The sequence below is a fragment of the Ascaphus truei genome, chromosome 1 (genome assembly GCF_040206685.1).
Source record: "Ascaphus truei isolate aAscTru1 chromosome 1, aAscTru1.hap1, whole genome shotgun sequence".
Lineage (NCBI taxonomy): Eukaryota > Metazoa > Chordata > Amphibia > Anura > Ascaphidae > Ascaphus > Ascaphus truei.
In genome coordinates this window covers 59,913,833-59,941,681 of record NC_134483.1, presented here as the reverse complement: position 1 = coordinate 59,941,681, position 27,849 = coordinate 59,913,833, and the positions used below count along the sequence as shown (strand labels likewise).

The 27,849-nt window shown below is 45.2% G+C and overlaps 1 protein-coding gene across 1 annotated transcript; it reads right to left on the bottom strand.

Annotated features, from left to right (window-relative positions):
* Positions 1-102: 102 nt before the first annotated feature.
* On the bottom strand, positions 103-25,070 carry C1H5orf34 (chromosome 1 C5orf34 homolog). The gene is made up of 12 exons (XM_075588925.1): positions 24,699-25,070; positions 20,877-20,966; positions 19,273-19,892; positions 18,994-19,095; positions 17,854-17,977; positions 13,754-13,845; positions 11,419-11,488; positions 5,843-6,013; positions 4,244-4,377; positions 3,543-3,629; positions 1,654-1,694; positions 103-715 (listed from the first exon to the last, which is right to left on the bottom strand). The coding sequence occupies exons 1-12, from the start codon at positions 24,996-24,998 to the stop codon at positions 537-539; spliced, it is 2,010 nt and encodes a 669-aa protein (XP_075445040.1). The 5' UTR covers positions 24,999-25,070; the 3' UTR covers positions 103-536.
* Positions 25,071-27,849: the final 2,779 nt, after the last annotated feature.

The following is a 27,849-nucleotide window of genomic DNA, read 5'->3' as shown; positions in this document are numbered from 1 at the left end:
CTAAACTCAAAGCAAACGGCCAACCTCACAGAGATGTTACATACAGTAAGGAGTGATGTTCCTGCGCTGTGGGCTTCGGGGAAGAAAAAAAAACTACAAGTACCTAATAAAATTATTTATTTCAATTACTTTATGACAGACATTAACAAAATGAATTGAGACATGCACATGGATAAATAAAAGTACATACATGTAAAAACAGTCCTACAATACATAGGGATAGTCTGAGGTTTGAGGCAAGTTAAAATAATTGGTAGATTTTATTCCATGTCCAATAGGAGAATGTAAGGCAATTAACATGAAATATTACATTCTTAAATAGTCATAAGATCTCACATTTTATATTGCTGTAAAATAACCAGCTCTGTGCAGACATACAGTATTTTGGTGTTATAATAGTGTTGTTCGGCACTATAGTAAGCCACATAATGCAATCTTTCAAAGATTGGAGTTTTTCTTCATCACAAAAACAATGTCTTTATCACGAAGGGGTGGGGGTGGAGCTGCAGAACCCGGTTTTGATTCAGAAATGATTATTATTTTCTAGAGGAAAGCAGCAAGTCAATATCTTGTATCGTTTTTGAGGTCTTTTCCAAAACAGACTGTATATTCATGTCACTGACTGGCTCTTGCATGCTTCTTTTAGCAGGGATTGGAGGCCTGGACAGTTTAGAGATACTCGTGCAACTCCCAATATTGCTGTTCTCCAGTAAAACTAAAATGGTTTTGTTAAGGAAATCTATAGATCACAAAAACATCTTTTTTAAACTGCTAAATCCAATTTGGAGGCAGCACTAAAGTTTAGCAAAATGTTAACAGCCCAGCTAACCGATTTAATAATGCTAAAAAATAACTTGTCAACTGATTAAAAGAAGGTGTGAAACTTCAGTATACAGATAAGAAAATTACAGACTTTATGAACTATAAAACTACAAGAAAAGTACCATATTAATGACATTTGGACATAAATTTGCAGTTCAAAGTTGCAAAAAAAGTAAATGTTTACAGGTAAGGTCAGGTCCCCGCTGGCTACTGCAGCGCCCGCTGTGGCGGACGCTGCAGGGACAAGAGCCGCCCCACAATGTGGCTGGGCCTGCTGCAAGGGGGGGGGGGCGCCGCGCTGCGCCGACAGTTTCTCCTGCTCAAGAAAATTGAGATCAGGACTCGCGACGGAGCGCTAGGCCACACCCCCCAGCCGTTCAGCCAATGAGGGCGAACCTGCCGGGTGACGTCACGGCCGCACCCCCATCACACCCCCCTGTCTTTCCCCCTGCAGCTCTCTGCAGACCGGGGAAATCGGCAGAGCAGACAGCGTGGCCAATGGTTAAAACTGTTTTTGTAAGTTTCAGGACCACTAGCTTCCCTTCTTCATGCAAGGGACCCTAGTGTTCCTAAAAGCTTGCACTCTTTAACCATTGGTTAGCCATGCAAGGTTGTCACTTCTACCTTACTTTTGTTCTGTCTACACATTTTTCCCCATCACACAAAATTCAGTAGATCGTGTTCACGCCCGGTAACGTCACCCTTTATTCCTCCCCATAGGATATGTTTGCAGTGTTTTTGATTGATGCAAAATGAGTACTCGGATATAAAAAGTAGGAGGAGTCCAGCAAGACAAGAAAATGCACACCTATTTTCATTTAAAAAGGATACACTGAAATCTCTGAATTTTCTGAAGTTCAGCTGCAACCGACCTAGTGTGAAAGAAATAGCAAAACCTTGAGAAATGTGGCTTAGGAAAGAATCTGCAACATTCTAGTCAACGCATGGGAAGAAGTCTAGTAAAAAAAGTTACAACATATGTATGATTCATAGAAATGTAAAGGTAGCATTTTTGTGATCAATAAACCAAGCGAGTACATTTAAGATGAGTCACAAAGCTCTGGTTCACAGCCGACAGAACTGAATTATAGCATAGCCAGAATGGAAAACAGCTACGGTATAATAAAGCTCTGTCTACATCTTCTGAAGTCCAGGGCAAAAATGTGCTTTGTTTAGCATATACATTGTGGAAAAGAATTGGTGAACAGAAGTCTGAGTTTCATTGAAATGCTGCACAATAATATTACTATATGTAAAACGTGCAACATACTCTCTACCATGCAGATATTGTAAAACACTGGATGCATACACTATCTGCAGTTAAAACACGGATGTTTTAGATTCAGGGACATGGAAATTAGCACACTTGGGGTGGGCATTAAACTGCTATAGTGCTCTGTAGCACCTTGCACAGAAACTCATCAACTTCATTGGGTGCATCCGTGTGATAGTGCCCCAACCGGCAATACCAAAGTTGGATGAATAATCCTCATAATGTGTTACATTTAATGTCTACATCCATTTTGTATTATGGAACTCATTTTAGAATACACCAGCTGTATTTGCCCTTTTCTGACAAAGGTACCAACCGCCCCACCCCCCCTGTCAAGCAATGGATTGCAGGCTATTCTGACATATAGTACAAAGTTCTCATTTTCTAAGCTATAGTCTAGGGTATGGGACATCAGAATCATTACATGATAATTGGCCACTATTTATATACTGTATCTTAATTCAGATTTACGCCAGCTGGTTCCCTCGGTAGGAATATGAACAATAGGAGGGTAATTTTCTTTTCCTACCTTATATTTGTCACATTTAAATCTAGATATACCGGTCCATGATTTAATGTGAAACACAGCGATTATTAATCTTCTCTTCACTGTAAGGTAATATTTCGACATTTTGGTGAAACATTCACCCATTTCTATTTGTCTCTCCCCACCACAAAAAAACCCAAAACAAAACGTATATGGGTTCATATTTACTAACATTTGAGTTGATTGGCGTTTGAGAAAGCTACCACTTTCTTTTGAAAAATAGAAATTAAGAAACTAAATGAAGTTCCCACCCCTTTAAAAAAAATCTATAAAAAATAGAATTTAAATGATTATCTTAACTCATATATACACAATGTATGTTCCTTAATGCAGGGGTGGGCAGCTCCAGTCCTCAAAAATCACCCAAAATACAAATGGGGACAGGGGGATAGGAAAGACACTCCCGCATCAGCTTAGTGAATTGAAATAACAGTAAAAACTGAGGTGCATTAGGCATAGTTGGTGAACAAATTAGAAAAGATTCCCTTTTTAACGCACTCACAGTAAAGTATTGCTAATGAATAATAATAAAACCCTTTATTTACTCAAAGGGTTTTATTATTATTCATTAACAATACTTTACTGCGAGTGCATTTGAAAGGGAAGCTTTTCTTTTATTTAATACTGTAGCATCCCAGAGGTATCGGAATGTATTTCATCATTTTAAAGGAGTGAAAGTAACTCCTGTTCTCCCCAATATACACCATTGGGGTTTGCAGTGTTTAAATACATAATAAAAAAAAATGTAAACACTGCAGAATATTCACGACTTTTTATTTTCTTTGTTTCACGCTCGAAAAAATAGATTGTTTAAATTCTTTATTAATTTTGCCATCTCCACTTAATCGCATTCCACAATGTAAATCTCTCTCAATGTGTAGACATAACCAGTACCATTACCAGTTTTCTTCAGCAACAGGCAGCGGATTTGCTTTTCGAGTCTTCTCATCTAACCCCCTGCACCAGGCGCCTGCAGCTCGGACGTAACTGTGCGAAAGGAGTACCCATTTATCAGCAATGTTATCGCACTTGTCCCTCATAACATGTATATGGGCCCTTAATCTACACCCTACCAGAAAGGAAAATAGGAGGAGGTAAAGTAGAGAATATTTATGATGGGTAAAAACAAGGCAAGTGAGGGAAGTATTTGTTTAGAGAAAGACAAATACAATGATATGCATGGAAACTGGAGGGCTGCAGGCTTAGGGAAGCTGTGAAGAAATGATTCCTCCCTGATCGAGTAATGGAGCAGCCTCCCCCGTGTAGTAATGGGATAGATAAGGGGGGTCTTAAAAATGGAAGAGAGACTGCAATCTATTGCTCTTTGACCAAACTTTTTCAGCAGCCTGGGCAAATTAGGCATTGCACCCAATCTTGTGGTAACTGCCATTGACATGTATGATAGTTACAGCAAGATCTGGCACAATGTCTCGCATCGTGGCTTTGCGACTCCCAGCCAATATTGGTTGTCGGTTTATATATGGTATACTGCCTTGTTCCCAATGCATAGTAATGGAGGAAGGGAAAATGGACTGACTGTGGACCAAGGAGTGTTGACTTGTATCTACGAAACCGGATGTTACCATTATGGAAATACATACCTTGCATAATCCCCAGGCAACTCCAACTGAACCAATTCTGTTGCTCCATTAGGAAAACGCAATCGACACCAACCAAAAGTATCATGTTGAACAGCGGAAGCTTTGGTAAGTGATGCAGTTTCTTTAAATTGACCCTAAAAAAAAAATAATAATAATAAAAAAGGGAAGTAAAAAAATGGATTATCCCCTGCAATTTTATTTTGCTGCAGTCCCTCCATGGCAGTATGCACCAATGCAAGTTACCAGTACCTCCAGTATGCAAGTCTCCACCTCCTCTACCTCAGGGGCGCTCAACTCCAGCCCTCAAGCCCCCCCGGTCAGGTTTTCAGGATATCCCTGCTTCAGCACAGGTGGCTCAGAGCCTCTGATTGCGCCACCTGTGCTGAAGCTGGGATATCCTGAAAATCTGACCTGTTGGGGTAGGGGCCCTGAGGGCAGGAGTTGGGTACCCCTGCTCTAGCTTACTGTCTTCAGTCTTCCCAAAGCTAAAACCACACACTTTCACTATAGGGGAGGGTGCAGCCATAAACAGCATTAGTGAAAAATAGTAAGAAGCAAGTCATTTTTTTCTTTCCTGAATCCCCCATTACACTTAAATCAATAGGAAATCAAATAGCACAAGTTGGACACAGACACACACACACACACACACACACTAAACTGCAATCCGTTACCCCTCCGTTTAGGTAGGATAGGACTGCCAAGTAGCAGTGGGGGCCGGTTAGTGACTCCATTAAGTCTGGAGACCACATGGTTTCTGGAGGGGAGAGCCTGAGGGCAAACTGGAAGATCCAAAATGGACACGGGGCAGGGCTTGCTCCAGCAGCCAACTGAAAAACCATGATGTCTTTAGGAATATGAAGTCGCAGCTTTCTATTGGTGACCCTGTGCCTATCTAATGACTTCATATTAGTGTACATGTTCTGTTTAAAAACAAAAACAAACCAATTTCTTGCAGCTCTTATGCATATTTCTCACTACGACAGAGGTTTTTATTTGCTTTTTATTTTAAATAAATCATTTATCTTTGTGGGTTGTTCACTATTCAGAGTATTTATCACTTTAGGTGTCTTTGCATTACATACATTGTGTATTGCATCATGTTAGGATATACTGTTTTTCATTTATTCACGGTTCTTTTTCACTGTATGCAATCTTAACCAGTTGTATTCATTATTCATGAGTTTCACAATTGGTGATTACATTTGGTGTTTTACTATATTCACGGTTTATTGAGATTTTAACTGGTATTTTAACCAGATGATCCATTGTGATCTTATTAATTATTAAATATTGCATTACCAAATCCCTGGTGCGCGGTGTGCATTATTGTCTGTGTCAAGATAAACATTGAAAGCCAGGGGAGAAAACACACTAAACTAAAGAAGGTTGTGTGCAGACTATTGCAGATGTATCATTTATTAGTACAGATACTAAAAGCAATCAACAGCTGATTTACAGAAGAAAAGAACTTCTGTTCACAATCACATAACGCATTTGCTAAGTGTGACTGACATGCATTATTTTCAGAAAAATGATTACGTGTGTGAGAAAATTCATTCTGTTCAAACAAACAAACCAAACAGAGGCGAGGGTTACCTGTTCACCTTTATTAAAAAAAGCAAAACTCCAAATCATGTGCAGGATCACACCATCCAAGAACGTGGCCAGCACCATGTTATCAGAGTAGACTGCAAATCGCCCTACGCCAGGAATAACAGCCTGCTGGAGCAGCACTGGTAGGACAGGGCTGGCATCAATCGGACATTCCTAAAATACACAAAGGACATCTGGGCTTTTTCAAGTTTTCATAAAAAGTAAACGGATGTGGCAAATTAACAGAGGTACCAAAGAGATGTAAGCATCATTGCCTGCCACTTAACCACAAGCATCACATTTTTTTTTACAACCTCTGAAGCAACAAAGGCCATTGTGCCATATTTACCAAGTACTTAAAGCTCTACAAGGCGTCTCATGGCTTAGCACCACTTAGTAAATATGGCAATTTCCCTAAAATAAATGTTTTCAAGCAGTTCTTTGCTATTGGAAATACTGTGTCAGGAAGTCCCCTTCTTTGAAATACTAAAATCCCCCGTTTTTGTTTTTCCTGTACTAAAAGAAACACCATTTATGGCAGCAACTGTGGGGGTGGCACTTACATTCCTAATTGCTTGCACAATCATGCCCTGTGTAGTTTGGGGAGAGGCCTCTTTCACCCTTTGGTGGGGTTTGCCCCCCAAAATTTCACTCTATGGCATATAGCTTCACCCCCCATAAACATTTATAATGTCTGCCTCTGGCAGCAGTGTGTGTGAAGGTCTTACAAATTTTAATACGTTGGATTACTTTGGTAAACGCAATGCTTACGGAGCATCAATTGTCCCTAGTGTTACGGCCTATTTGTCTGTAATCATATCTAGAACATCACCATAAAGGGTGAGGAAGTACACTGTATGTAGCACAAGTGATAAGACCTAACTAAATTTCCTGCCTCAACAATCAGCATGGAGCAGCTGCAGCTGCTCAGACTTTACACAGTGAGAGTGAGGAGGAGCATCCTCCTAATGAGCAACAGACCTCAGTCCCTCTGTGTACACGAGTACAAGGGCAGGCTGACCTCAGTCCCTCTGTGTATATGAGTACAAGAGCAGGTTGGCCTCAGTCCCTCTGTGTACACAAGTAGAAGGGCAGGCTGGCCTCAGTCCCTCTGTGTACACAAGTAGAAGGGCAGGCTGGCCTCAGTCCCTCTGTGTACACAAGTAGAAGGGCAGGATGGCCTCAGTCCCTCTGTGTACACGAGTACAAGGGCAGGCTGGCCTCAGTCCCTCTGTGTACACGAGTGCAAGGGCAGGCTGGCATGACCCAGCACCACCTGTTACAGAGAAACTCCAGCACTGCAAACGGATGGATGCTGAACCAGCTCTAGCAGCACTTCTAGATGCAGATGGTCTTGTAAATATGGTGACAATTTTACTACGAAATAGCAAAAAAGTTTGCATGTAAATATTGGCCAACAGTTTCCCATCACCAGCCTTGTGTTAATCCAATCAGTGAGCTCCGTAAGATCAGCAATATAAACCTTTGCATTTCTCTGTGCTCCTGCAATAGAGTCACTCATTAACTGAAACAATGGCCATCACTTCACAAAAACTGCACACAGTATGAACACAGATTAATGGACTAACAGCATATACAATTTGATGGTACATTTTCCACCAGAAAATAGCATTTTTCAAATGAGGGATGCACCAAGCTGTTCTGCATCTGTGCTCCGATATCCTCCCTCACCATAAATCAGCTCTGCTAAAAGGAAGCTCTCATGTAAACGTATAATCAGACAGACTTAAGTTATGCTAATGTTACTGACAAATTATGTAATATACAGCCTCATACTTTACTAATATTCTGGGAAAAATATTGAGCAAATGAAAGTCATTCTTTAAATGGGCCAAACACTACAGTAAACCGAGTAATATGGTGTGGGGGTTTTTGTTGTTGTTTTTTTTAACACAAAACAAAAAACAATTTGAAGCAATTCATTAATAACTGAACAATTGAACAAAGATCAAATTGTAGAATAAAACATCCTAAATCGGATTAAAGATAATGCAAAAAAAAAAAAAAATACATTTCTAAAACAGGTATTTTAGTAATACATATCTCCAATATTACTACTTAGGTCGCGATTATAGTGGTTTTGGCGACACGAGCAACGGTACGCGTCACCAAAACATATACCTGGGTTCTGTTATAGATGGGGTGACCGCGATCAGGCGGAGGCGCGGCAGAATCCAGGAGACACAAATGAATAGTCTCTCCATGCAATGGCCGTGTGACTTCAGCGGCACGTGAAGCGGTTCAGCCAATAATGGCGAACCACTCGCGTGATGTCATGGGCCACGCTCCCACCACGCCCCCTGTTGCCTCCAGTATGCATACAGTGCAGGATTCGTGTTCACACACCGCACGAGTGACGTCACGTGGTTGCGCGCATGCCCTGCAGCCTCCCGCTATAAGCTCGGCCTTAGAATCTGCATTAAAATGCTACAATACAGTATGTATACAGAGAACACCCGCACAGCTTAGTAATTTGAACCAATGTGAGGTGATGACTAGGTAGGAACAAGAATGCATCAAAGAGAGAAAAGAAACCTAGTATATAAGCACTCTGTTTCACAGCTGAATGTATAGTGAATGTTTTAAAATACTTTATTTGTACCAATAAATAAAAAAATGGGGTTTAAAATAAGATGTATGTCAAACAGTACGTGACTGTCATTGATAACGTAACTCTGGTAAGTTAGGTTGATGGAACATATGGGGATCCCTTATGGATATTCAGGATCCATTGCTAATATATAGCTGCCTGTAAATATAGGACTAGGGCCGTCACCGGGCCACTGCTCAGAAACTGTTCTGTCCCCCTAGGGGCAGATCTAGAGTAAGTAATGATTAGCTATAAAATTAGCTAGAGTAAGTAATGATTAGCTTTATTCATCCGCTATATGTGTAATCAGTGCAGAGACAGCTGGCAGCCTCCTTGACTGTGTATCAAATGATAGGGTTAAGCTAAGGCACTTAAGAGAGACTCATGTGAGAGTTTCTTCCCCAAGCCTCCACTAGCCTATAGGATGATATTGTTGTATTGAAAAGTGACCAAGTATCACTTACAGTTTAGTAATCAGGCAATGACAGCCCGATAGATACTAGATATAAACTCCACTGAAGGCTAATGCGGGGGAAAAGAGTATTATCCCCCGAGGTGGTCTAATAGCTGGTTCTCCTGTGTTGGAGATACTGCTTAAGGTGAAAAAACCCTTATAACACTTGTCCAAGGTTGGTAACCGACTGACATAATATGTACACAGTTAGATTCACATCTATAATATCATGTGAAGTCATGCACTCTATCAAGCTTCCTTTTGGGGAGGGGGGGGGGGGGGCGGGGGGTGTTTGGGGCTGTCTATATCAGCATAATGCATACTCTGCAGGGCATACTTGGTGGTGGAACAGTTAATAGACAAGCCTCTGCATCAAGAGGCACTGCTGTCCTTAAGCCTCATGTGTCAGTAGCTAAAATCTGACTGATTTCTGCCCCAAAGTAACAAGTATGGTAAGCAGCACGGCAAGTGAACTCGTAGTTCAAATGTTCCCTCCTCCACGCCTCAGTTGGCAATAATACATGAAGGAATAATAGCTAGACTTTGTGTGATTTTAGCGCAGTGGCTGATCAGGTACAGTCACTGCATAACCCAATAGAAGCCCTGAAGAAGCGTGCATACGTGAAACGCAAGCGTTGGCCATACCTTCACATACACACGTGGGAAGCTTTTTATTTGAAAACAGCAGTTTGCCGACAGCTTCACTGCTACCTCCTACATAACTTCCTCCGTGTACTAGATTAAGGTTATTTTGCGGGTTATACCTACATTGCAGAATTGTCCTGATATATGGGGCTGTTTTCTTAAGCCCACTGCTCAGATAGGCATACCCTCGAGCATATCAGCGCTGATATATCAATGATCAGCGCTGATATAGGGGACTATGCAACTGTAGTCTCGCTATGTGATTTACACAGATTTAGCCATCACTGATCAATACCTTAGATCTGGTTATTTGAAATATTAGAAGCTCCTTGAGGGAGCCTCAGTTGTTTTATATTACAGAGCTAGAAGTGTGTACCTTATCCACTTGTCTTTGCCTAATTGGTTTACTGATCACCGTATTACATTACCACGGCTCACAGGAATTGCCCTCTCTATACACCTCCCTAACGTGTATGTGTGGATTACTCACACGTAGACACCTGCCATCCGGTGTAGGGGTGTATGCTGGTAACGGATTACGGGTTACCCGCCGCATAGCACTTTGTCGTTATGAGAGGCAACCTCTATCAGCTGTTAGAGGTATCGGTAATTGTATCCCACTGCTTTGACCAGCTCGCGCTGTAAGTGGAATATTTTCAATAGCCTATTGGGTTATGCAGTGACTGTACCTGATCAGCCACTGCGCTAAAATCACACAAAGTCTAGCTATTATTCCTTCATGTATTATTGCCAACTGAGGCGTGGAGGAGGGAACATTTGAACTACGAGTTCACTTGCCGTGCTGCTTACCATACTTGTTACTTTGGGGCAGAAATCAGTCAGATTTTAGCTACTGACACATGAGGCTTAAGGACAGCAGTGCCTCTTGATGCAGAGGCTTGTCTATTAACTGTTCCACCACCAAGTATGCCCTGCAGAGTATGCATTATGCTGATATAGACAGCCCCAAACACCCCCCGCCCCCCCCCCCCTCCCCAAAAGGAAGCTTGATAGAGTGCATGACTTCACATGATATTATAGATGTGAATCTAACTGTGTACATATTATGTCAGTCGGTTACCAACCTTGGACAAGTGTTATAAGGGTTTTTTCACCTTAAGCAGTATCTCCAACACAGGAGAACCAGCTATTAGACCACCTCGGGGGATAATACTCTTTTCCCCCGCATTAGCCTTCAGTGGAGTTTATATCTAGTATCTATCGGGCTGTCATTGCCTGATTACTAAACTGTAAGTGATACTTGGTCACTTTTCAATACAACAATATCATCCTATAGGCTAGTGGAGGCTTGGGGAAGAAACTCTCACATGAGTCTCTCTTAAGTGCCTTAGCTTAACCCTATCATTTGATACACAGTCAAGGAGGCTGCCAGCTGTCTCTGCACTGATTACACATATAGCGGATGAATAAAGCATTTTATAGCTAATCATTACTTACTCTAGATCTGCCCCTAGGGGGACAGAACAGTTTCTGAGCAGTGGCCCGGTGACGGCCCTAGTCCTATATTTACAGGCAGCTATATATTAGCAATGGATCCTGAATATCCATAAGGGATCCCCATATGTTCCATCAACCTAACTTACCAGAGTTACGTTATCAATGACAGTCACGTACTGTTTGACATACATCTTATTTTAAACCCCATTTTTTTATTTATTGGTACAAATAAAGTATTTTAAAACATTCACTATACATTCAGCTGTGAAACAGAGTGCTTATATACTAGGTTTCTTTTCTCTCTTTGATACAATACAGTATGTCAATAACGGTATCATGTAAAGCCAGATCCAAATAAACACTGCTGCGAGAGAACTTATGCCATTAGATTCGTAATGCAGTTTTCCTTACCGTTTCCCAACAGCAGGTAGAGGAAAGATAGTTTAAGGAAAGCTTGTTCCTGTAGCATATCTCCAGGAATCTGTAATGAAGGACAGGTTCAACTCATCACAATATAGGAGGTGCTCAATTTTAATAACACCTTCACTAGGTAAGAAATGGCAAAGCAATTCAGTTAATCATACGCTAAATACAACATTCTGGTTAACATTGAAGATAGGACGATTTCAAGCCTAAATAATAATTACGTTATATTGTCTATATACATGTATATTCAGCATGTAACTAGTTAAAATAAGGAATTTAGTATTAAGTTAGAAATTATATTGGAAAATTATTAGCTGCCTCTGCAATGATAGGAAGATAAATCAGTCTGAAGACAGCAGGTGTACAAATGTTTTACGTGACTTAAGAATCTCTTGTTTTATTAATTTCCATTTTGTATAAAACTTGGTATGTTTAATGTCTGCTGAGTTGAATAGTATAGTGTCATAAGTTTGGAATCAAAGGTTAGTTAAATAGTTAGTAAAACAATACAAAAGAATAGATCGGTCTTAAAAGATTAGGAACAGTTAATCCTATACACAAGCATATCCCGCATTAACATACACAGTGGGTCCAGAGCATGTGTCAAGGGAAAATGTACTTAAAGTGAAGCACCACCTTTTTTCTACTTATCGATGCATGTCCAGTACTATAATCGTTCTATACGTGCATAACTGATGTAAATAACACATTTGTAACAGGCTCTATCGTCTCCCGGCTTGCGCACAGCTTCGGTACGGGTAGGGAGCCGGTATTGCTGTTCAGGACGTGCTGACAGGCGCATGTGCGAGCTGCCTTTTGACTATTGGGCGATATGCCCTTACTCGCGAGTGTACTTAAAGTGAGTGTCCTTAAACCGGGGTATGCCTATAGTTACTTGTGACAGAACAATGGAGTTCTTAATTCAGAGCAAACAGACGGATGTGAAGGAATATTAGTTTAAACGTTGATGATTGACTAAGAACATTTGGCTGACAGTGAGAAAATCAAGTAATTGCTAGGTTAAAACTGGTTAAGGAAAATGTATAAAGATTGTACCAGGTTGTATAGAATTCAGAATCATTTAACACCAAACTGCAGCTGAATCATTTAACATCAACCAAGCTAAGGATTCTCCGCTCTATAACCAAATTCTATATGTATGCCTGAAAACCTGATGTAACTGACTGAAATGATGCTGTTAAACACACAATCACAGCAAGCTCAGAACCCCAACACCCACCACATCATATAAGGGTTAAACTCAATTACCCTTACCCATGAGCATATTATTAATGAAGTACTGTATTTAACTAAATACTATATACGATGTATTTTGTCACATTGGATGCAGCATTGGGCTTTTCTGTCTTTTGTTGAAATGATGCTGTAAAAGATTTTTTCTATTTGTCTCTGAAGAAATTGAGGGGAAAAAAAACGGACCGTGAACTATTTGATATATCACTGAAAAGCGAGACCTTTATTGGCACCCATCTAATGAAGAAGCAAATTTTTAAACATAGACATTATTTTAAAGCATACAATTACTATTGCTTCCAGTTAGGAGCAAGTCTTTCTTTGGCCGGGAATCACCAAGGACCGGTAAGGGGTACGGGAGCTTGATCTGCCGGTAACTGCCTTTGATTTGAATGGCCGTTACCCGAGCTTAATGAATCTCCCCCTTCGTGAGAAACCATTCACAAAAGTATAACATTGTTCCATCAGTTTCAAGCTCTCAGAGCATGTAGTACCCCTTATTTACACCGGTTACATCCTAATGACCTTAATCACTGATCAAGCAGGAGTCGTGCCCTGTATATACTTTACCCCATGTAAACAAAATGTATTTTCTTTGAAACAAAATCGCTGTGGAGGTGTGACAATGTACAAAATCTTTATTTTAAACGATTTTACTAGGAAAGATGCATTGAGAAGTGCATCTAATGTTAAACTACATCCTGGGATACAGACATTGTTATGAACATAATCAACAGTTTGTTACACAGGTTCAAAGTGAGAGTGTAAAACAACTTGAATTATTTTTAATAATGTACAATGACTATTTTCAGCAAGGGGTAAGAGATCCTCCTACAACTTCTGCCGATTCCCCTAAAATACAACACTTTGCTCTACAGTACTTTCATAACACCTCCAGACCAGCTATGCAAAGTGGATAAGTGATGGCTGGAACTATATGGGTTGTTCAGATACCAAGGATCACGAGGACAGCAGGACTGTAAATAGGGTTACCAATGGATAGTATTTAACAAGCCACACTGAGCTATGGCAAAAAGTGGTTAATAAAACATTGCAGGGAGCTTACCGCGTTGCTTGTGTTATCACAGAGCGCACTGAATACAAAGTCCTGGGCTTGTCTGGAGGAAGGTCTCTTGCTGCATATATCCGTTCTTCTTTCTAAGAGGCATGCAAACACACAGAAAATAATGGAGCAGAGAAAGCATGAAGCAGTGTACTGGATGCTATCCAATAATGACATGGCTTAGGGTCACTTATTCCCAACATTGAAAAACTCCTCTAGTTCTCTGAAAAATACACAACACCTGACCCCCTTCTAATTACAAAGGGCAGTAACCACAGAGCTATTGGGGTGAAGACGCTAGTAGCACGACAAGCTGCCAAGTTGCAATGCAATACAATACAATTATTGGTGTACACAATCACTAATCACAGCGGTGCCGATTTAGCAGTGGTAAAACAGTAACCCGATTTGTGATGTGCTTCCTGCGCCAGATTGCTGATGGCCCACCCACCTAATAACATTAGCATTGTATACAAAGTAACAGAATGCCGTGCTCCACTGAATGTCTCCAATAGTGAGAGGGAGAATCAAACTATAAACATGAAAAGAACACAACCCTATACCAGGGGGGCGCAAACTTTTCTGTTCGCGCCCCTCTATCTGCGGGGGGAAATCGGAAAAATACTCAAAATAATACATTTGGTTGATAACTCAATTTAAATACAAAAAAAAAGAAACTAATTAGGTAGTGACTGCACATTATTGTATAATTGTGTGGTCTCTAAATAAATTGGTGAGCTCGGTTCATACGGATGAGTCACCTGGTCGTGATGATACTGTGCCTCAATGGTCTGCTAGTCTGTCTAATTAAAGGGGCACTATATTGCCCAGAAAGATATCAGAGCATATTGTGCTCTAGGAAACCGGTGCTGAAGAGTCACTCACAGATGAGAAAATAAGGCAGAAGTTCCGCTGTATAGTAACAGAACACCCATCAATGGGTAATAGTACTCACGACTTGGCAAATGGGCTGCTGGAGAGGGGGGGGGGCGTCTGGTATAACAAATAATTGTTGCACGCCTTACATCAGGGAGTAATCCTCGACTGGCACATCTCTCACGGCACTGTTGATGTTGTGTGGTGTCCACGCCTCCCGCGTTGCTAAACTCAGCTCTGTAGCGGCTCTCACAACTCCGCGTCACAGCCAGAAGTATTCAGCGTCGGAACCCTCAGACCTCTCTGCCCAAGCTGCGTGATGTCATCTCTCTCAATGGATGAAGTAAAGGTATGGTGGCTTGTAGTTGCCAAATAAACACAGCATAGTGGATCCTCTGCTTGGCGTGCTCCCTGGTATCTGCATGCAGTATATGAACAACTCCCCAGCAGGGGACAAAAAAAGCACTGATACAGTCACTCTAAGTGATTGGCAGGTATTTCAAATGGGTGTGGGAAGATCACTCTTTGATAAAGCACCCTGCGTGTGAAACATGTTAGAGTGACTATCAGTGCTTTCTTTGTCCATGTTTTTTATCTAAATAAATCCCTCTGATTATTCATTCATCCCTTCGCACTGCACCGGTTTGTCCCCTGCTGGGGAGTTGTTCATACACTATATTGCCCAGTCAGGTAACCTCTAAAATGTAGGGCATATGTAATACACACCAAACAAACAGTGAATATAAATGTTAAACACTTTAGACAAATGCGTCACTCACAATGGTGACAAAAATACTTTGTGGGCAAAAAAAAACCTGTAAAAGGAGAAGTACTGACTAGTGGTAGTTAGTAATAGTAATCAGTGTGTAATTACTCTCAACTACAGCATAGTTTGTTATGACCAAAATGTGAACAGACTGGTGGTAGCTGTATCCTCAGCCTTGCGTGGCAAAATCAGCAGCTGTAAAAGTTACAGATGTCTAGTCCCAAAAGGACTAGAAAGGAGATGGTAAACTCTAAATAAAGCTAAAATGTACCTAGCTATTTGCCACATTTGCAGATAATGATACTATATGCACAGATTAAATGGTTAATCTCTATGATATAGCTATACTGTATCGTAATGCTATTTTGAGATTAGACCATTGAGGCACAGTATCATCACGACCAGGTGACTCACCCGTATGAACTGAGCTCACCCCTTCATTTAGAGACCACACAGGCTTATTTTATACAATAATGCAGCGGTGCGCAAACTGGGGGTCGCGCCCCCCTGGGGGGGGCGCAAGATTGTTTAGGGGGGCGCAGGAAGCAGCGGCGATATTGCCAGTAGCAGAGGAAAAAAAGCCGTCTGCAGCTGCAATTTTTCTTTTGGCCATTAGGTGGCGCTGTGCTCCGCTGTGCTACAGTACATTTCCTTGCTTCCTGTATCAGCGTGTGTGACATGGGGAGAAGGGGTGAGTGAGACTGGCACATGGGGGGTGAGTGAGACTGGCACATGGGGGGTGAGTGAGACTGGGACATGGGGGGAGTGAGACTGGGACATTGGGGGGAGTGAGACTGGGACATGGGGGGGAGTGAGACTGGGACATGGGGGGGAGTGAGACTGGGACATGGGGGGTGGGAGAGTGAGACTGGGACATGGGGGAGTGAGTGTGAGACTGTGGCATGGGGAGGGTGTGAGTGGCATGAGGGGGGTGAGAGTGTGAGATGGGGAGGGGGGTGAGAGTTAGTGTGACATGGGGAGGGGGGGTGAAAGAGCTACATGGGGATGGAGATGAGAGAGACACTGGCAGGAGGGAGAGAGACACACAATGGCTGGAGGGAGAGTGTGAGAGAGACACCGGGTGGAGGGAGAAACAATAGCTGGTTGGAGAGTGCAAGAGAGACACTGGAGGGAGGGAGAGGCAATGGTTGGAACGAGAGTGAGAGACAATGGAGGGAGGGAGACACTAGGGGGAGGGAGAAAGAGAGAGAGACACACGGGGAGGGAAAGAGAGTGGGGGAGACACTGAGGGGAGGGATAGAGAGGGACTGGAGGGGGAGTGAGAAATACAGGGAGTTGGAGAGATTGGAAGAGGAGTGTGAGACTGGAAGAGGGGAGAGAGTGAGAGACAATGGGTGGAGGGAGAAAGAGACACACTGGCTGGAGGGAAAGAGAGTTGGGGGGATGGAGGGGGAGACACTGAGGGGAGGAATAGAAAGGGACTGGAGGGGGAGTGAGAAATACAGGGAGAGGGAGAGACTGGAAGAGGGGAGAGAGGTCCTGAGAGGTTCTAATGTGGCGGGAAGAGAGAGATTAATAATACAGCAGAAATGGGAACGCTATTAGACAAATATTATAATATTTATTTTTAAGTTATGTAGTTTCAGCTATAAATACTTTTTTTGTAGACGCGTGGCGGGGGCGTTACAAAGCTGGTTCGCCCTCAATGGCTGAACCAGCTCACGTGCACTGACGTCATGTGATTTTGATTACATAAGGCAGGGGGGGCCCGAGAAATTTTATGGATTAAAAGGGGGGCTCGGCATAAAAAGTTTGCTCACCCCTGCAATAATGTACTGTCACTACCTAATTAGGTCAGGTTTTTTATTACGTTTTTAAATGGAGTCAATAAACAATGTATTATTCTAAGTATTTTTCTGACTCTTTCCCTCCCCCCCTCTCCCTTTGAGTGCATAGTATAGGGTTCTATTCTTTTCCTGATTAGAACTGGTAGAATTGCAACACTCGGGCACAATAAGACGGAATTGCACATTTGGTCGCGGCCCTCTCACCGCAACCAAGTTGTTGCCGGTGTTTGACCACTGAGGGACCCTTCGTCGTAGCTGCTGGACACTCCGCCAACAGCCATTTTGCCAATAAGGTAAGTAAGGGCGCGTAGGGTAAAACAGCCACAACCAAATGTCAGACCACAATAGGATGTGTATATGGCGCCAAGTCAATGGCTAACCCCGCAATTACAATCGCTGAGCCATAACAAATACAATAATATCGTTCATAAAGTAGTACACAGACTGGAAACTACAATATTATATTTTATATAATGGCCAAAATAGGGTTTGTGCATACTGATATGAAGTTGAAGGGAACTATTACTTTAACACTGGAAGAAAAGAAAGAAAAAAGAAAAAAAAGGGGAGTTGATCAAATGAATAATTTACGTTAGAAAATTAAAGTTGTATTTCAGAACAATTGCATAATTCTTCATAGCTTTTGGTTATACCTGTCCTGTCCCTTCTTTCAGTAAGCTGTACTTGAAGTATTTTCCTAAATAAAGTCCTTCTGAAATGAAAACCGAGCCATCTCCCGGGTGTATTTCCACAGAGTTGGTGACATCAAAAGTGAATCTAGAAAAGTCAAATAAATGAGCAGCTATGACGTGTACGCAAGGGATGGGACCACTCTTCCAACAAGATCACATTAACCGAGTCATCTAACCAACAAGTGGATTACACACAAAAACAGATTCAAAGTTCAGTCACTGATTTGATTGAACCTTGCCAAACTAATATAGAATAAGGGGACACATGAACAAGCCTCTTGAATGTAAAATGAAAAAGATAATTAAATAGATCAAACTGAATTACTTGCATCCAATGAGCGGATATTTGAATTGTATTGAGGTGTTGGTAAGCCTTTATAAACAAACAGTCTTAATAATTTGAAGCACTGGTAATATTTCAAGTGTGATATAATGCTAAATTAGGTTTTCAAATTCGCTCAACGTTATTATGTATAAAAGGAGACAAGATTGCTTCGATAAAAAAAATATTAACACTTCAAAGACCCAGAGGCCCCAAAAGGGTGTAGCACGCCTATGCTTGTATTCATATCAATGGGAGTAAAGGTGTGCTAAAGCTTGGTGCCCTTCTGTGGATCTGGGCCAAAGAGTAACATTTAAAAAAAAATATATGTCAGATTACTTAAAACAACAAACCGTTATCACTGCAACTACATTGTTAAGGGTAACACTTCTATATTACCCATACACAGAGCAACAGTATTATAATGTAGGTTACGTGTAGTACATATTTTGCAATATACTTGCTAACTAGATGTTTGTGAAAGCACAAGAAGCGGTGTGATGCCACCAATGCCTTTTTGTGGCTCTGGTTGTGTGTTGATATTTTGCATTGCATTGTTTCACTAAGTCATGCTAAACTTTAGCTCAGTCTTGTGTATAATTGTGAAGTCCTGTGTGTACAAATCAAGTGATAGGAAACAACTATATCTGAATGAACAAATGATCATTTGAGTAATGTTGTTAGGTACATGTGATGCATTTTTGATTGAGTTGAACATGCATACAAAATGTTTTTAACAATCATATTCTTTTAAAATGACATCAAATTGAATGTCTGACCTGTAGGTTATGTCACCACACATGACTATTTTCAAAAGCAATGGGTAGAAAGTTGATTCAACTTCTTGCTTCTCCAGTGACACCAAATCACAGAAATTCCATCTTTAGAAAACAAAAAACAAACAAACATACGGTCAACAAAATAATTATACAGCAACTCAGATTTTTTTTTTTAATGGTACAATTTATTTTTTGTCAAAGGACAGAAAATACCAAAACACATATATATGAAAAGGACATATATACATATATATATATATATATATATAACTGTAATACCTGTGCAAGTGGTTTGCTCGACAGCTCAGTAGCAAAGCTTTTGGTAAAACTGAAACAGTCCCATTTTTGTCATGTTCAAGAACAAGTCCAGTTTTGGGGTCCGTTTCTGTGCCAGGATTTTTTTCACAGGCTGCCGCAGATTTTACATGAAAATCAAGTGCCAAGGCCATGGGATATCGAAATACTTCTGGGCAAGAGGATACGGAGCAGCGTCGAGTCAGCCATGTATAATGAAAGGCATGTTTTGTAAACGAAGACAGTGACTCTCCCTTTGCCTCCACTGGATAAGATGAATATCTTGAGTTGTTTCTATTTTTGACTTGATTGCAAAATACTTTACTTTCTGCGGCTTTTGGAATTCTTGCTCCCTCTAGAGCTTTTTGCGGGTCAGCATTAACTCCATCTGTACTGCTCAGAGACTCAAACACTGGTGCAGTGGCCTTACAGCTCAGCTGGCACAAGAACTCAACAGTGAACTCTTCTTGCAGGGCAGTCATAAATAAATGGGCATGTCCATCCAGTGAGGAAACCCTTACGCGGCCATCATCCAGACGCGTTGCACACCCTTTATCATCTTCCACACTGGGCCACACGACTTCAGAGATCTCCGTAAAAAGACTCTGAAAACAGAAGAGTATGACCACAAACACAATACCAACAGCCTGTATCTGCGCCTTACCCAATGTATACAGAAAAATGGCATTAAAGAAGCAGCTCCTCCTCATTTTATTTTTAGCCTCCATTTGTTATCATCACCGTTATTATTACTGTACAAGGTGGGAGCCAAACACAATTTTTTTTCAGCTCCGGGGACATCTCCCTCAGTGGAAACAAAAATGGCTGACAAATATCTGGCCAATAGAAAGCTTTCAAATAATTAAAAAAAAAAAAATACATAAAAAAAAACAGTAAGTAATAGGGATAACTTCACCAGTTAAGTATCTGAAGAATCAGGGGGCTCGTAGAGCTGAAAATGGATCACAGGATCCTGGAATGAACATGCAATTTCTTATGTCCCCAGAAAGGAGATTAAAATAGTCAAAGAAATCACACATGAATTTATGATTTCTATCGCATGTCAGAATTGTGGAATGTGCCTAGGATTCCCACAGAGCATGCAATACTGTGACACTTTGAACCAGGAGACTGCACAGTATACACAAATACTGATTAACAAAATCACACACATGGGCTAATCACAGGAGAAATCCTACTATGCACACTACAGCTGTAGAAAAGGTCACTGGATATTCTGCATTATCCCCACCATTGCGTCCTATAGAAATTGTGTAATACTCTGCGGTATAGCACACGTTTCTGCATGGTCAGCGGGAGCAGTGACGTTTCCTACATCTGTGTGTTAATGAGATATGTTGCCCCATAAAACTACTTGCGCTAAGAAGGATGGCACAGTGGCAATGCATTCCCTGCGACTATATACAGTCTGGTTTAAATATTACGTATTGTGATGTAGCAGTGTTCCTAACCATTTATTTATTAAATTAAACAAAAAAGTTAGAGTAATATGCATCAAGTGATTCAAACCAGTATTGACAATTATTTCCAATTGCAGTATGAAGCTGTAAAACATGCACAATACGTACAATTTTTCTCTCTGGGGGTATAACGCTTGAAGGCAGGAATGGGCGACAGGAAAAGGTGTTCCGGAAATCTAATAACTGCAACACTCTGTCCTACAGGAGCAGAAACATGGCCAAGGGATGAGGAAGAGAAATCAAACAGGGAAACCCTGAATGTCATTAGGAACCCAAACATAAAAATATTCAAGTTTTTCAGAAACCTGGGTTACATTCACCCACCAAAAGGGAGACTGCATTTCCAATACTAAAGTGACTGACAATGACACCCTGCAGTACCCCCACCCAGCCCTACTTCTACTGACCCTGCAACCCCCACTTCTACTGACCCTGCAACACCCCCCCAGCTCCACTTCTACTGACCCTGCAACCCCACCCAGCCCTACGTCTACTGACCCTGCAACACCCCACCCCAACCCCACTTCTACTGACCCTGCAACACCCCCCCCAGCTCCACTTCTACTGACCCTGCAACCCCCCCCCCCCCCCCCCCCCAGCTTCACTTCTACTGACCCTGGAACCCCCCCAGCTCCACTTCTACTGACCCTGCAACCCACCCCAGCCCCACTTCTACTGACCCTGCAACACCCCACCCCAGCCCCACTTCTACTGACCCTGCAACCCCACCCAGCCCTACGTCTACTGACCCTGCAACACCCCACCCCAGCCCCACTTCTACTGACCCTGCAACACCCCACCCCAACCCCACTTCTACTGACCCTGCAACACCCCACCCAGCTCCACTTCTACTGACCCTGCAACCCCCCCCCCCCCAGGTCCACTTCTACTGACCCTGTAACCCCCCCCCCCCCCCCCAGCTTCACTTCTACTGACCCTGGAACCCCCCCAGCTCCACTTCTACTGACCCTGCAACCCACCCCAGCCCCACTTCTACTGACCCTGCAACACCCCACCCCAACCCCCTTCTACTGACCCTGCAGCACCCCCCCCCAGCCCCACTTCTACTGACCCTGCAACACCCCACCCCAGTCCCACTTCTACTGACCCTGCAGCACCCCCCCCCCCAGTCCCACTTCTACTGACCCTGCAGCACCCCCCCAGCCCCACTTCTGAGCCTGCAGCACCCCCCCCCCCCAGCCTTGCTTCAACTGCAGGGTGTGTGTCCCCTCTCTCTCCTCCTGCAGGGTGTGTGTGTCCCCTCTCTCTCCTCCTGCAGGGTGTGTGTTCCCCCTCTCTCTCCTCCTGCAGGGTGTGTGTTCCCCCTCTCTCTCCTCCTGCAGGGTGTGTGTCCCCCCTCTCTCCTCCTGCAGGGTGTGTGTCCCCCTCCCTCTCTCCTCCTGCAGGGTGTGTGTCCCCCCTCTCTCTCTCCTCCTGCAGGGTGTGTGTCCCCCTCTCTCTCTCCTCCTCCTGCAGGATGTGTGTCCTCCCTCTCTCTCCTCCTGTAGGGTATGTGTCCTCCCTCTCTCTCCTCCTGCAGGGTATGTGTCCTCCCTCTCTCTCTCCTCCTGCAGGGTGTGTCCCCCCTCTCTCCTCCTGCAGGGTGTGTGTCCCCCCTTTCTTTCCTCCTGCAGGGTGTGTGTCCCCCCTCTCCTCCAGCACGGTGTGTGTCCCCCCTCTCTCTCCTCCTGCACGGTGTGTGTCCCCCCCTCTCCTCCTGCACGGTGTGTCCCCCCCCCCTCTCCTCCTGCACGGTGTGTCCCCCCCCCCCTCTCCTCCTGCACGGTGTGTCCCCCCCCCTCTCCTCCTGCACGGTGTGTGTGTCCCCCCCTCTCCTCCTGCACGGTGTGTGTCCCCCCCCCCCCTCCTCCTGCACGGTGTGTGTCCCCCCCCCTCCTCCTGCACGGTGACTCCCCCCTTCTCCTCCTGCACGGTGTGTGTGTCCCCCCCTCTCCTCCTGCACGGTGTGTGTCCCCCCTCTCTCTCCTCCTGCACGGTGTGTCCCCCTCTCTTTCCTCCTGCAGGGTGTGTGTCCCCCCTCTCCTCCTGCACGGTGTGTGTCCCCCCCCCTCTCCTCCTGCACGGTGTGTCCCCCTCTCTTTCCTCCTGCAGGGTGTGTGTCCCCCCTCTCCTCCAGCACGGTGTGTGTCCCCCCTCTCTCCTCCAGCACGGTGTGTCCCCCCCCCCTCTCTCTCCTCCTGCACGGTGTCCCCCCCTCTCTTTCCTCCTGCACGGTGTGTGTCCCCCCTCTCTCTCCTCCTGGACGGAGTGTGTCCCCCCCTCTCCTCCTGCACGGTGTGTGTCCCCCCCCCTCTCCTCCTGCACGGTGTGTGTCCCCCCCTCTCCTCCTGCACGGTGTGTGTGTGTCCCCTCTCCTCCTGCACGGTGTGTCCCCCCCCCCTCCTCCTGCACGGTGTCTCCCCCCCTCTCCTCCTGCACGGTGTGTGTCCCCCCTCTCTCTCCTCCTGGACGGAGTGTGTCCCCCCCTCTCCTCCTGCACGGTGTGTGTCCCCCCCCCCTCTCCTCCTGCACGGTGTGTGTCCCCCCTCTCCTCCTGCACGGTGTGTGTGTCCCCCCCCCTCTCCTCCTGCACGGTGTGTGTCCCCCCCCCTCTCCTCCTGCACGGTGTGTGTCCCCTCCCCTCCTCCTGCACGGTGTGTGTCCCCCCCCCTCCTCCTGCACGGTGACTCCCCCCCTCTCCTCCTGCACGGTGTGTGTGTCCCCCCTCTCCTCCTGCACGGTGTGTGTCCCCCCTCTCTCTCCTCCTGCACGGTGTGTGTGTCCCCTCTCTCCTCCTGGACGGAGTGTGTCCCCCCTCTCTCCTCCTGGACGGAGTGTGTCCCCCCCTCTCCTCCTGCACGGTGTGTGTGTGTCCCCGCTCCTCCTGCACGGTGTGTGTGTGTCCCCGCTCCTCCTGCACGGTGTCTCCCCCCCTCTCCTCCTGCACGGTGTGTGTCCCCCCCCCTCTCTCTCCTCCTGGACGGAGTGTGTCCCCCCCTCTCCTCCTGCACGGTGTGTGTGTCCCCCTCTCCTCCTGCACGGTGTGTGTCCCCCCCTCTCCTCCTGCACGGTGTGTGTCCCCCCCCCCCTCCTCCTGCACGGTGTGTGTCCCCCCCTCTCCTCCTGCACGGTGTGTGTGTCCCCCCTCTCCTCCTGCACGGTGTGTGTCCCCCCCCCTCCTCCTGCACGGTGTCTCCCCCCCTCTCCTCCTGCACGGTGTGTGTCCCCCCCCCCTCTCTCTCCTCCTGGACGGAGTGTGTCCCCCCCTCTCCTCCTGCACGGTGTGTCCCCCCCCCCTCTCCTCCTGCACGGTGTGTGTCCCCCCCTCTCCTCCTGCACGGTGTGTGCCCCCCTCCCCTCTCCTGCACGGTGTGTGTGTCCCCCCCTCCTCCTGCACGGTGTCTCCCCCCCTCTCCTCCTGCACGGTGTGTGTCCCCCTCCCCTCTCCTCCTGCACGGTGTGTGTCCCCCCCCTCTCTTCCTGCACGGTGTGTGTGTCCCCCTCTCCTCCTGCACGGTGTCTCCCCCCCCTCTCCTCCTGCACGGTGTGTGCCCCCCCCTCTCCTCCTGCACGGTGCGTGCCCCCCCCTCTCCTCCTGCACGGTGTGTGCCCCCCCCCTCTCCTCCTGCACGGTGTGTCCCCCCCTCTCCTCCTGCTCGGCGTGTGTGTTCCCCTCTCCTCCTGCTCGGCGTGTGTCCCCCCCCTCTCCTCCTGCTCGGTGTGTCTCCCCCCCCCTCTCCTCCTGCTCGGTGTGTCTCCCCCCCCTCTCCTCCTGCACGGTGTGTGTCCCCCCCCCCTCTCCTCCTGCACGGTGTGTGTCCCCCCCCCTCTCCTCCTGCACGGTGTGTGTGTCCCCCCTCTCCTCCTGCACGGTGTGTGTCCCCCCCCCCCTCTCCTCCTGCACGGTGTGTGTCCCGACCCCTCTCTCACCCTGCAGCCGCTGACCACGAACTCCGTCCGCTGCCGCCTCCTCTCGGGTCCCTGCAGCGGGTGAGCACCGGCAGGCGGCGGACTCTCATACACGAACTCCGCTCCGCACGGGGACAGCCGCAGCCTCGCCCCGTCACCGAACAAGGCCTCCGCCGAGTCATCCGCGTACAGCAGCAGCACCGGGGAGCGGGCCGGGCCCATGTCTGCGGGAGAGCCGCCGCAAGGGAGAACCGGGGGAAGCCTGGGGGGAAACCGCCGCAAATCACCGGCCTTCAAACTGCCCGGCCGCCCGCACACCATTGGTTGGTTCTGAAGAGACGCCCCCCTGTCTCTTTCTGATAGGATGAGAAGCTCTGACGCTTGGTTGCCTTGGAGACGGACAGTGGCTGGTGACGCCGGATGTCCGGTCCCCAACAAGCGCGTGCGTCAGCCAGCCAGCCAGTCACACGGCACTGACATCACACAGGTGCTAAGCAGAGCCACAGCACTGCAATCCCACACATCAAATGATATTAAATAAAGTACAAGCATAGAAGCATTAACATGTTCATCAGAGAGAGAGACCAAGACCAACAGCCCTAGGATGCATTCCTTAAGTCCCACTTATTTGATTTATTTCTCAAATATTTTACCAGGAAGTAATACAGTGAGAGTTACCTGTCGTTTTCAAGTATGTCCTGGGCACAGAGTTAGGCTAAGGCCATACAGCCATCGCCCGCACGGAGCTCTGACATAACCCGCGCGAAGCGGGGTGCGTTTTCCGTCCATGGTGGACGCGCCGTGGGGGGCGTGCCTAGGGACGTCACGGAGCTGGGCGTTGAGCGAACCGCACACGTGACCTGCCTGTCGCGCCAAGAAATCAGTTTCAACTGATTTCTTGCGTAACGCGCGCCCCCTCCTGCTTGCGCCCGCGCGGTCTATGGGCGCGATCAATGCCTTTAGGTCTGTGGCAGTATGGACCTGCCCTTATGGTTACAAATACATAGTATTCTGGACCCAGGGTCATATGTAGAATGTGAATAAGTCCAGATAGCTTAACTCATCCCCTTTTTAAAGCACACAAAGTCCTTCTATTTTCTTCAACTTTATTGGGGGAGTTAACAGAAATAAAAGTACTTGCACAAGGGTTGCGAGTCTCATTGCTTTTGTGCATCAGCCGGATCACAGACCTCAATGCAGTCATTGATACAAATCAGTACTTGTCTAATAACCTTACTGATTTGTGTACCAGGAAGTGCTGCTATACAATTTTGAGAGGAGGGGGACCACTGTAGGAATCATGAATAGGCGTATTAACTCCTTCTGTAGCCAAGGGGCAAGCAATGCATTTTAAAACAACTGCCGTCTCTCTGGCACTGCAAAGGTTAAAAAGCACCCACATGAAAAAAGAGTGTGTTAAAATCCCAGCTGGACATTAAAGACACTGTCCCAGCTACATCTTAAACAGTCACAGTCAATGGCCAACTGAGGAACTGATTATATCTGCTCAACAATAGGCAAAAGAAAAATCTGCTTGTAAATGTTTAAACGTGCACTAATTGCATACAGTATGTTGTTACTGGATGTGTTGGCTCTGACACAGGGCATGTCTCAGCTTGTCCTGCCTCTGGGTCAGAAACAAACAGCTCGAAATGGGAGACCTTGTGAAAGCCAGAAATTCCTACAGCAGTGGAAGCTGCTGATTATCTAACATTTCTGGCTAGACTTCTATGTAGCTCAGCGAATTCTGCCTCCTGTTGCTATGCCTTACCTGTTAGCAACTTGGTACTTTACACTGGAGGTGTCAGAGGTGCAATTATTATTACTGCTGGTAATAAGAAAAGAAGGCAAACAAATGTCAGTTATAATAGGCACCTGTCTCCTTTTGTGCAGGCTCTGAAAATGCAGGAGTCATGAGCCTGGTTCATACATGTTTTTGAAGGTAATGATACATTGTATAATAATCTACAAAAGGGGTGCTCAACTCGGGTCTCATGCCCCCCCCCCCCCCCAAACAGGTCAGGTTTTCAGGATACCCCTGCTTCAGCAAAGGTGGCTAAATTAGTCCCTGCTTCAGCACAGGTGGCTCAGTCTATGAGGAAGCCTACCTGTACTGACGCTTGACTATCCTGAGGGCCAGCCCTGTTGGGGGAGGCGGGGGGGGGGGGGGGCTTGAGGACTGGAGTTGAGCACCCTTAAAGCTGCAGTTCAGTCTATATCCTGCATGTGTGTTTTTTTTAATAAATCAGTTCTGTAGTAAGAAATAATACTTTTAGCATTTTCTGTTTTTAAAAAAACAACTTTGAAAGACCAATTTTCTTGTATTCTATTTTAACAAGCATTTGCTAAGGCACTGCCCCTTCATGGCCTGTCACAAACCCAGGCACACCCCTTTGTCAGCACTGCCCTCCCTCTCTCTAAACGTGCACTAGCATCTGGTCACATGATCTTCCTCATACAGTAGTACATTCAAGGAAGCTGGAGAAAAGGGATCAGCCATGCATTGCAGCTCGGATAGGCGATTTCAAACTTATTACAGTGTTTATTCCATTCATTGCACGTGTATATAATGTAAAATTGTAATAATTCCATTTATAGCAAACGTGTATATGTGAATATTATTTAGATGTATATGTATGTTACTGAAATGTGGAGTGAGTGTGTAGGTAAATACACACAATACACTTCCACTGCATATATATATATATATATATATATTATATATATTATATATTATATATGTATGTATATGTGAAGTTATGTGAGTAAAAAAGTGACAAAAACCCTCCATAGCAAGGCAAATAGCAAATGGAAATATTACTCTATGCTCATTTGTATGTATATATATATTTATATACACACACACTTCAAATACGGATAGTGATTCACGTAAATGATATATATATTCACTTTCTGGGAGTATAAGAGTGACTGTCCTGTTGTTCCTTTTTTGTATCCATCATTGAATGGTATGCACCCTCTCTTTACGTTTATTTTATACTAGCTGAGAGACCCGGCGTTGCCCGGGATGTAATGTTCCCGCTACTCTCTCTCTCCTCACCCCTCCCCCTCTCTCTGTTTGTCCCCCATTCACATCAATCCAGTTCCCCCCCTCCCTCCTTTACAGCTTCATGCAGTGTGTGTGCGTCAGTCAGTCAGTGTGTGCGTCAGT